Below are 11259 nucleotides of genomic sequence, written 5' to 3' on the forward strand. Positions count from 1 at the left end.
CACAGTATAAAACAGCAGCATTACAAAATAAACACATATTTTAACAGTTTAAAATAAAACTTAATAGAAAAATCGGTACTTACACTTTCCTTGTCATCCGTGTCGTCCATTAGCGAATCCATGATCCAATCCGACAGTTGACGCTGTCACAAAAAACTAGGATCCTAAAGATGCGATCCTAAAAATGCGGTCCTGAGAGTGCAGCCACTCCAGTTGTGCAGGAATACCCTTCTCCAATATTTATAGGCGTTGCCCTCTAGTGGTGACTTAAGGATAGGGAGGGTGGTGGTCATTACTAGAAATCCAACTTTTACAACAGTCCGTAGTTTTCTACGCATGTCTGCTCTTCATCAGGCGCGTCCTCGTCAGTGCTCGTACCCCGGATGTTGATATCAGAACGCGTGTGTTCGACTCCTGTCAGTCGTGCCTCAGCTGATAGCCATGGTTAACGCTCGTGTATCCTTCTCCTGACAGTGTTTATGTGTTACTAATCTGGTAAATGCCCAGAAATCTGCAAGATGTCGATGGATGTGACGTTCCTCGGGACCGGCTCCGCGTACCCGTCTCCTCACCGCGGCGCGTCCGCTCTCGTGTTGAGGACTGAAGGGGAAAACTGGCTCTTCGACTGCGGGGAGGGAACGCAGATCCAGCTGATGAAGAGCACACTCAGAGCCGGTCAGACTCTCACTCACTGCCGCTGCTGTTCTCTGACACGGGTCTCTGTGTTGTGGCAGGTTTCTACTGTTGAGTTGTCAGTCAGAAAAAAAGGTCTTCTTTAGGGCTAATGATGTTACATTTTTGCAAAAGTTCAAAGCTTTTATTGTTAAAATCACATTTCTGTTTAATTAAATTGACTTATTATCTTTATATAATTTGACATTGATTGTATCTAAAACAAATATTTGAAAATAGTATATCTGTATTTAATTTAATTCATATTTAATCATTTATTTAAGTTAGATTAGATTAGATTCAACTTTATTGTCATTACACATGTACAAGTACAATGCAACGAAATGCAGTTTAGGTCTAACCAGCAGTGCAATAGCAGCAAGTGCAGGATACAGGAATAAGTTATAAAGTGCAGTTATAGAAAACTATGGTGATATTTACAGATGGATGTACTATGAACATTATAAACAGGTTGGATAAGCTATGAACAGATTTACAATATATGAATATATGTGCAGGTTGCTATTAATAATCAGTAGTGTGCAGATAGATAAACATGATTACAAGTGTATGTGTTACAATATATGAATATATATACAGGGATAGATAAACATGATTACAAGTGTATATTAGTATATAAATAAGGGGAAATAATTGTTAAAATTAACAGCACTTACTTGAAATTATTACATATTATTGTTACGTAATGTTGCTTAGATTAGATTAAGACAGTGGTTCTCAAACTTTTTTTCACTAAGTACCACCTCAGAAAAAAATGTCTCTCCAAGTACCACCATAATATATTGAAATGCAGTAGCGTAGTAGGCCTAATCAAGCAGCCAAAGCTCTGCACAGTTAAAAAATGAAGCAGATTAATTTCTATTATTATGAATATTTATTATTGTCTGCCATTTTAATCATAGGAATTGCTTATACTTTAACACTGCACTATGCTTACAGATAAAAAAAATATGTTTAAATTTAAATATGCTTCTAAAAGTTAATTAAAATGGCACTGTTCTTAAATAGGAAAATAAAAGTGCTGTATTTAAATGTAAAGGAATAACATATAGTAGTGTAGTCATAAAAAAACTTGGAAATGTTCCTTGGACCTCATAAATATAGGCTATTTGTGATTATATTCAATTCACATCAATTCAGCTTTATTTGTACAGCGCTTTTACAATGTAGATTGTGTCAAAGCAGTTTCATATAAATGGTTATAGTAACTGGATCATGGTAGTTCAGTTTTTAGTGTTTAAGTTCAGTTCAGTTTAGCTCAGTTCAGTGTGGTTTAAAATCATTACTGAGAGTCCAAACACTGAAGAGCAAATCCATCGATGCGTAGCTTTTCAGATCCTGAACCATGCAAGCCAGAGGCGACAGCAGAGAGGGGAAAAAAACTTCACCGATAGGAGAGTGAAGAAAACAAACAGTGAGAGAAACCAGACTCAGTTCGGCACAACCATTTTAATTTCTCCATTGGCCAAAAGTCTTGTGTTGAGCTGCAGTCTCACCGGTGGAGGCTGGAAGACTCGTCTGTCCCTGGAGCGTCGCTGGAATCAGTCTCATGCTCTCCACTCCCCCATGTCCACCAGCGCAGCAGCAGCTCAGGATACGGCCTGGTCCCGGACACCTTGGGATCATCTCGTCGCTGGTCTTGGATCCAATCAGTGACTCCGCAAAATCTACGGACCTTGGGATGAGTATCCACAGGTGGAAATGGAGAAAAAAAAAGAGAATAATTAGCGTAGCTGCTGTTCATAGTGTATATAAGCAAGATGCAGACACTTGTGTGATACCCGCTAAGTGATGCACTGAGTGTACGCTTTACTAAACAGATAGGTCTTTAATCTAGTTTTGATCTGAGAGAGTGAGTCTGAGCCTCGGATGTTATTAGGAAGGCTATTCCAGAGTGTAGGAGCCATAAAGGAGAAGGAACATGTATAAAATGTTTTTGAAAAAGAATTGAAATCGATATTGCATCTGATTTACTTGTATGTCTTTGAAATCTTAACATTAACCTTAAATGTATGATTTGTATTTACATATTTAATTTAGAAATTAGATCTGCTTACTGCGTGTTAAAGGCTTTGTGTGTCAAGAAAGCAAGTCATTAAACCGTACCTGTCAATTTTGGGATATAAAAATACAGGATACGCCCTCAACAACCGGTACAAATATGGGGAGGGGTTTAGCTTCAGAATACATAATAAACATTAGGAAATTAAAAATAAAATAAAAGGTTTAGCTTATTAGAATCAATTTCCTGATCACATTGTTGTTATCGTATGCGTCAAGGGTTAAAAGTGTTAATTTTTTGCTTGAATTATTCAGCAATTCCTCCGCGTACCACTAGAACAGGGGTCATCAAACTTGTTCCTGAAGGGCAGGTGTCCTGCAGATTTTAGCTCCAACCCTAATCAGACACACCTGAACAAGCTAATCAAGGTCTTACTGGGTATACTTGAAACACTGGCTGTTTCTCAAGTCCAAGAACGCAGAGAACGGACTTGTGTTCTTGTGGAGACCGGTCTTGCCAGGTGTCCTCGGAAGAACGAACTCAGGAGACCGCGAGGGCAGAGAACGCGTCCTATGAGAATTGAGATGCTGCGTACTTCCTGATGGTCACGTGACTTTCACGTCTTTTAAATGGAAATTACCTAAACATTACAGCCTTCATACAACGATTTGTTGTTTTTCCCTTTTCAAAATATATACTTTGCATAAAAACATTATAAATCTATAATGCACAATATGAATAAAACAGATTTTAATACGAATTTCAGCAAACAAACACCCTTAATGTGTTTATTCCTTTATTAAGATGTTCATGTTAATGTTTACTTTCACCGTTTCATTTAGGGAAACTCCTGAGGTAAATAAGTGATATCTCTGAACTTTAATAATAAATCTAAATAAAATGCTGCGCTTCCCACCTCCAGTCGCAATGACTTCTGGGACTTCCAATGCCAGTTCGGTGCTCAAGTCTGCATCAGTGCGTCCTCGATATCAAGATCACATCCGGGAAGTTTCACGCTTCCTCCGTACTTGCGGTCTTGAGTATTGGAACTGAACTTGGGCAGCTGATGATGACGTTGCACGAGAACACGAGGACGCAAGACCGCTGAAGAACGCATATTGAGAAACAGCCACACAGGCAGGTGTGTTGAGGCAAGTTGGAGCTACACCCTGCAGGGACACCGGCCTTCCAGGACCGAGGCTGGTGACCCCTGCACTAGAAGGAAGCCTGCGTACCACTAGTGCAGTGGTCACCAAAGTTGTTCCTGGAGGGCCGGTGTCCTGCAGATTTGAGCTCCAACCCTAATCAAACACACCTGAACAAGCTAATCAAGGTCTTACTGTGTATACTTGAAACATCCAGGCAGGTGTGTTGATGCAAGATGGAACTAAACCCTGCAAGGACACCGGCTCTCCAGGATCAGGATTGGTGACCCCTGCACTAGTGGTACACGTACCACAGTTTGAGAACCACTGGTTTAAGACATTCTTGCTACTATTAACTATGAAGCTTCATATCTAGCAGAATAACCCATGTTTCCCATGTTCTGTCTTCAGGTAAAATCAGCAAGGTGTTCATCTCGCACCTTCATGGAGACCATCTGTTTGGTCTTCCCGGTTTGCTGTGCACCATCAGTCTGAATTTGAACCCTCAGCCAGATCAGCCTCCGCCCTGTGTGGACATTTACGGCCCGCGAGGACTGAGACTCTTCATCCGTGTGGCGTTGCAGTTGTCTGGCTCGCAGTTGCTTTTTCCGTATGCTGTGCATGAACTGCAGCCGTCCGATGAGCAGTGTCCTGAAGAGGGGCATCTCAGTCCTGCTCTGACCACCGCCAGTGAAACCCTTCACCCGCAGGAGCGTCCTGGCAGAACTGTACATCCAGACCCCGACACGGACTGTTACCACCTCATTGATGACAAACAGTTTGTGGTTAAAGCGTTCAAGCTCTTCCACAGAGTCCCCTCATTCGGCTTCTCGGTGGAGGAGAGAGAACGTCCGGGACGGCTGAACACAGACCTGCTGAAAGAACTAGGTAACTCATTAAAGTTATGAAGACACTCCACTTTTTGGTAAAATCTCATTTTACAGCTCCACTAGAGTTAAAGAGACCTTTGAAATGTGCATTTGTTATTTGAGGTTTGACAAAATCTGAAAACTGACACATGAAGAGAGGATGGCACAGTGTAACTCCTCCCCTTTTTAAAAAAACAGCCAATGGGGTTTTGTTTTTATCACGGCTCTGCCAGTGAGGGTGGTTGAGGTCAAGCACATTAATGATAAGCAAATGAGAAGGGGCGGGGCATGTCAGATACTAGAAAGCATTTAATTGGTCAAGATTTGATAAGAAACTGAAGTATGAGGTGATGTGAAAAAAATTGGTGATCCATTTAGGCAGAAGTGAAACTGCAAGCTTTGAATGTTTATCAGTTTTATATTTCGTAAACACGAATTTTGTCAGGCGATGCAGTGGCGCAGTAGGTAGTGCTGACGCCTCACAGCAAGAAGGTCGCTGGTTTGAGCCTGATCGGCTGGGTCAGTTGGCGTTTCTGTGTGGAGTTTGCATGTTCTCCCTGTGTTTGCGTGGGTTTCCTCCGGGTGCTCCGGTTTCCCCCACAGACCAAAGACATGTGGTACAGGTGAATTGGGTAGGCTAAATTGTCCGTAATGTATGAGTGTGTGTGTGTGTGTGTGTGTGTGTGTGTGTGTGTGTGTGTGTGTGTGTGTGTGTGTGTGTGTATGTTTCCCAGAGATGGGCTGCGGCAGGAAGGGCATCCACTGTGTAAAAACCAAGTGTGCCGCAAGCCTGCGTTTGAGTGAAGGTCTCGGCCGTTAGATCGCCCCCTGGGGGCTGGCTGCAGTACAAGTCATAAAGCCCGCCTCCTCCGTGTTTATGAAGGAGACTTGAACCCAAATAAAAAAAATTATTACACTTGCAATAAAATGTCCCGAAAGATAGTTCTGGTCGATTAAGGCACTGATTATTGTGCTGAAATAGGTGCAGATCTTCATTTTTGTAAACAGTTTGTTTTTAGCAGTAATTTAATGCTGGGCGTGTCATCGTGATTGACAGCTGTGATTGACAGTTTCTCAAAGCAGCGCGTCTGAGCTTCGGCAGGAGACTGAAGTGTTATTATTCGATACACTCGGGCCAGTTCCGGCTAGATTCTCGCCTGCCGGAGACTTACCCCTCAGACTGACTACCTCTGCTGGACCTATTCCGGATGCCTGAACTCACTGCCCGATTCCAGCCCGAGTCAATCGAGCCAGATGCGGCGGCAGAGCGAGCCGGCGCTGCCGCATGCGAGCCGGAATCAGCCCGCAACGCCGCGAGTAGGTTATGCGCTGTTGCCCGGAGCTGGCGCGAATGAATATATAAAACCCTCATATTTGTTAATGTTATTACATCCATTTGTGTTGATATGACAGCAAACGCATGCTGAGCAGTTCGGGGGGCGTGGTTGATTTTACATAAAGCGTTTGGTTGGAAGCTCGACTCATTTTCGCGGCTCCTCCTCTGGCTCCATCAGACAGTCCTTCTGCGCATGTCAAGGCTCCAATTTCAGCAGTCTTTTGCGACAGTTTGTGCCCGTCAAGCAGGCGTATTGCCCTCAAAGCGTTCAATGGGAAAAGGGGCTGTCGCGTCGTCCATATTTTTTACAGTCATTGGTAAAAACGTGCTGGATAAGTTGGCGGTTCATTACGCTGTGGCAACCCAAAGTTATTTAAGGGGCTTTATTAATCAAATTAAATTAATATTCATGCAAAAGATTTCTTAAATGATCTTAGCATCACTCCAGTTGTGCCTGTAATTTTTACAGTTACATTTAGGATTCATTTCTGTTATTTATTTAGAATAATAATTGTAGAATAACAATAATACTGTTATTAAATAAAAATTATATATAATTTATTTGTTTTATATATATATATATATACATATTATTTTTTTTTATATTTTGAGGGAGCATTTTTTTTCATATTTTGATGTCTAGCAACGCCCCTAGGAACCACAAACAGTGTCTGAGGTTTTCAATAAAATTACTAAGTACAAGCGTGAAAGTGAAAGATTGAAGCAGTGTACTGTCTCGCTGACTGCCTAGACCCGCTGTCTCGAGCGCATGACAGTGTGTCTGTGTGTGTGTAGTCACATGATGTGTGTTTTCAGCGGTATATTGTGGACGGAGGGCTGTTCAGAAATGCTAGATCAGGGGTTTTCAAAGTGTGAGGCGCGCCTCCCCTGGGGGGCGCCAGAGCATGTCAGGGGAGGCGCGGGAAAAAATATTATATAATAAAAATATAATTATTAAGTTTAATTATTATATGTATTTTTTATTATATTTAAACGTTTTAATTAAACAAAGCAAAAAAAATAATACGTCAAATAAAAGAAAACCTTTACCCAGAAGGCCATAGCTGTGAATTCGCTTCTGTTTGGCAAGCCCGCCAATGCAGGTATATGCCTGCTAATACAATGGGTCGGTTTCTGAGACGCCCCCGATTCAAAGCTGTAATGAAGTTCACGGCCCTTTGGCCGCCGGGAAGAAGGAGGTGGAGAACTGACGCAGTTTTAAAAAGATTTATTAATGACAGTGACGGCAGCTCCTCACGGAGGCTGCCGTCTAAACCAGAACAAACGGACGGCAGCTCCTCACGGAGACCGCCGTCAAACTGAAAGCAAAAGTAAAATATGTCTGGGTCCGGTCCTCTCTCGGCTTCCTCTGCCCTCGTTCCTCCTTTTATGATCCAGACCTCCTTCCGTGGGATCTGAGGCAGGTGCGCACCGCAGGTGTATCCACTTACGCGGTGGCCTCACTCCGTTCCCACGGCTCTCGGCCACGCCCCCTCGCCACAAAAGCCTTCAAGTTCAGGGCTTAAACCCAAAAGACGACGATATGATGATCAGTATTTGAGTTTAGGATTTACGTGGACAGGACCAGCTGATGAACCACGACCTTTATGTGTGGTTTGTCAAAATATTTTGGCTAATGACAGCATGAGACCGGCTAAACTTCGACTGTTTTGACTGGGATGAACTGTTCTTGGATCTGTTCTATTCATATTGAACCATCATCCTAGTTTTAAAAACGTTATATTAAAATACTTGTTATTACTCTGTAAATAATTGCACTTTCATGCAAATGATGATAAAAGTGAGTTAACAGTCTGACATCTGTCTGTGTCTTTATATACTGTGTATATATATATATATATATATATATATATATATATATATATATATATATATGTGTGCGTGTGTGCGTGCGTGCGTGCGTGCGTGCGTGCGTGCGTGTTTGGGAGGAGGGGGGCGCCAATGGATAAGTTGTGTCAAAAGGGAGGCCCACTGTCTTAGACTTTGAAAAACCCTGTGCTAGATGAAAAGCCAGTGTGGATCGTTTTCACTTTAAAATGCCATTATAAAGCTAAGACGTATTAGTGTAAATGGGGCCTAAGTGTGTATTTTTCGCATTTTTCCCTTCGGGGCAGAGTTTCGTGATGCCGGCTCAGCATCGTGATGTCTATCGCCCATAGGCGATTAGCGATAGCATTGTCTATAGGCCCAACCATTAGTAGTGTATGCTTATTATTCATTCATGCAATCATTGTCCTTTGGCTTAGTTCATTATTTATCAGGGGTCACCACTGCAGAATGAACCGCCAACTATCCCAGCATTTGTTTATGCCCTTCCAGCCGCAACCTAGTACTGGGAAAACCCATACACTCTTGGTATGGGTATAGTGCATAGTATAGCGCATGTCATTGGACTGTGGGGGAAACCGGAGCACCTGGAGGAAACCTGACCGTACGTTCACACCGAAAGCAGCGAGAGCATAAAAATAGCCGGAAGTCATTCATTTTCAATGAGAGCCGGCGGCAATAAACAGCGAGGAGCAGCGCGGCGCGTCTTCGCTGGCATGAGCGTCGAGGAGAGTTGAAATGAAGTCAACTTTATGGTAATGAGCTATGACGTGGTTCGGCGTCATAGCTTTCATTATTTACAATGTTTTCCTACAGGAACATACATTAAATAAGTTACTGGCGAGTTACTGATGTTCATTAATGTTATATAAATTTATCTTAAAAAAGCAGGAATCTCATGCGATGTGAAAGTACATAACAGTATAACATTAGCTGCTTCAGGATATTTCAGACATATGGACACATATTGGATAAATAGAGCAAAGCCACACCACATGCAACTTGATCTTCCAATGTTATATGAGTTTGATAAGAAATGCGCAACATTTTCACGCTAGAAACATGTTTTATGCAGGAATATAACTGATATGCTGCAACGGCTCCTTTAAATACGAGATCAATGTAGCGAGTTTTGACGCTCTCTCCGCCTTAACTGAAGGCAGACAGCGTTGTCACCAGAGCGGCCAGAGCGACCTTGGACGCGCTCGCCGCTTTCGGTGTGAACGTACTGTCAGCAAATTCTGGGAGAACATGCAAACTCTGCCGGAACTCAAAAGAGTGACCTCCTTGCTGTGAGGCAACAGTGCTAACTACTGAGCCACTATGCTACCTTGGTTTATTATTATATCTGAACAATTTCCATTCCAAATTTGAAGTTGATATCTCAAAAAAAAAAGAGCTTTCAGTAAGATTTTGTTTGGCCACAATACCAGAGATGACCACCAGATGACCTCCAGTTTCCATTGCAGACATACAAGGGCGCCCCCTATGTTTTGAGCAATATGAACTGTGTTTTTGTCAAACATATAACATTTGCTCACGTATTTCCAGGTTTGAAACCAGGCCCTCTATACGGGCGTCTGAAGAACGGACAGTCGGTGACTCTAGATAGTGGCCGTGTGTTGACAGCTGGTGAGGTGCTGGAGCCGCCGCTGAAGGGCCGGAAGGTGTGTGTTTTCGGGGACTGCAGTGCTCCACTGGGCGAGGGATTTAAACGGGCGTGTTACGGTGCTGATGTTCTGGTGCATGAGGCCACGCTGGAGAACGGGCAGCAGGAGAAGGCTGTTGAACATGGACACAGCACTCCTGGCATGGCTGCGGCGGTGGCGCTCACATGTGAGGCGAAAACACTGGTGCTCCACCACTTCAGTCAACGATACAAACCTGAAAATCTCCGGCGAGATGATGATGAAGACGATGTTTCAGAGCTGAAGAGACAAGCTGAGCTGGTGCTGCAGGGTTCCAGGACGGACGTCATTCTGGCTGAAGACTTTCTCACTCTGCCTGTGGCGCTCAAGAGGAATTCGACAACGTAGTACCTGTCAGATTTAGCCCATGTGGAAATACGTTTTCTAGTTATTAAATTTTAATATGAGAAAATGTTTTAATAAAGTCATTTTGTACCACATTTTAGACGGTTCTTGATTCAGAGGTGAGCTCATGAATGCACGTGAGTAGATTTGTTGTGTTGAATCAAAATGGTGCTTCAGTTTTTTGGATATCCATGAGCAGGTGAGTTTTTAACTTTTAATGGTCCTACACCATTCAACCCGGTCCGAGCTGGGATCGAACCGGCAATCTTCCGTACAGGAATTGTTGCTCTACCAAGGAGGCCAAAGACATGGGCTGCGTCCGAAACCGCCTACTACTTAGTAGGTACTGCATTTGAATTTAAATGTACTACTCGGCCGTTAGAAAAGTACGTTCTATACAGCATGAATGTGAAAAGTATGATTGGAATTCGGACGTACTACATCCGCCACTTTGTCGTGGTCACGTGACCTACCTGCGTCAGTTGCGTCGCCTCATTTCCATTTATGAATTCTCTCGCGGGGCATTATGGGATAGCGCAGCGTGCATGGGATGCGCACTTCAGAATCTCGCCGGAAGTAGTAAGTCATCCGGGTACTTCTCGCCTACTGATTTTCGAATTCTATGAATTCGGACATACTACTCGGCTCTCATACTGATTTTAGCGTACTATACAGTATGGAAGTATGCGGTTTCGGACGCAGCGATGGCCTCTAGTATCTGTCGCTAGAGCACCATTAGAGGTCAGAGGAGTGAGGTTTAGCTGAACAGCATTTACTAGCTGGCCTCCGTTACACTCACCCCCTAAACCTCACTCCCATCCTAGTCACGGCACGAATGTAACCCCACCAGTCCTACACCACCCAACCCGATCCAAGGTGGGATGGAACCGGCGACCTTTCGTATGGGAGTCGGTTGCTCTACCAAGGAGGCCAAATACCATGGCTTCAGTATCTGTCGCTAGAGCATAATTAGAGGTCAGAGTAGTGATGTTTAGCTGCACAGCACTTACTAGCTGGCCTCCGTTACACTAATTCTATTCATGTTTATTTTGGTGGCCAACATACTGTTATACTACATAAACTTAATATTCTTCCTCTGAAACTAATTACTATATGCATCTCCTCCTTGACCGTTTATACTACAACCACTAAACTAACACCAAACCTCCTAACTGGTCTGACTAGGGTTGCTATATTTTTTCCAACTGATCCGACTTATGGTTTTTCAAAAACTGACCTGGGAAATCCTGAAAAGTCCCATTAACTTAACACTGGACCAAACTTAGTGACCTCTTAACTCTGTCATACTGACTTAAGTTTGAGCTCATTTAAC

The 11259-nt window shown here is 43.1% G+C and overlaps 1 protein-coding gene across 2 annotated transcripts; it reads left to right on the plus strand.

Moving 5' to 3' along the window:
- Positions 1–376: 376 nt before the first annotated feature.
- elac1 (elaC ribonuclease Z 1) lies at positions 377–10021 on the plus strand. 2 transcript variants are annotated; one of them, XM_021476083.3, is made up of 3 exons: positions 377–768; positions 4252–4728; positions 9445–10021. In XM_021476083.3, the coding sequence occupies exons 1-3, from the start codon at positions 519–521 to the stop codon at positions 9927–9929; spliced, it is 1212 nt and encodes a 403-aa protein (XP_021331758.1). In that variant the 5' UTR covers positions 377–518; the 3' UTR covers positions 9930–10021.
- Positions 10022–11259: the final 1238 nt, after the last annotated feature.

This window comes from Danio rerio, chromosome 5 (genome assembly GCF_049306965.1).
Source record: "Danio rerio strain Tuebingen ecotype United States chromosome 5, GRCz12tu, whole genome shotgun sequence".
NCBI classification, from domain to species: domain Eukaryota; kingdom Metazoa; phylum Chordata; class Actinopteri; order Cypriniformes; family Danionidae; genus Danio; species Danio rerio.

Excerpts from the sequence above, each read along its gene's own strand:
- elac1 (XM_021476083.3), top strand. The coding sequence starts at position 519 with ATGTCGATGGATGTGACGTTCCTCGGGACCGGCTCCGCGTACCCGTCT. Across the intron at positions 769-4,251 it reads GTTGTCAGTCAGAAAAAAAG|GTAAAATCAGCAAGGTGTTC; the intron begins GTCTTCTTTAGG and ends TTCTGTCTTCAG. Across the intron at positions 4,729-9,444 it reads AGACCTGCTGAAAGAACTAG|GTTTGAAACCAGGCCCTCTA; the intron begins GTAACTCATTAA and ends ACGTATTTCCAG.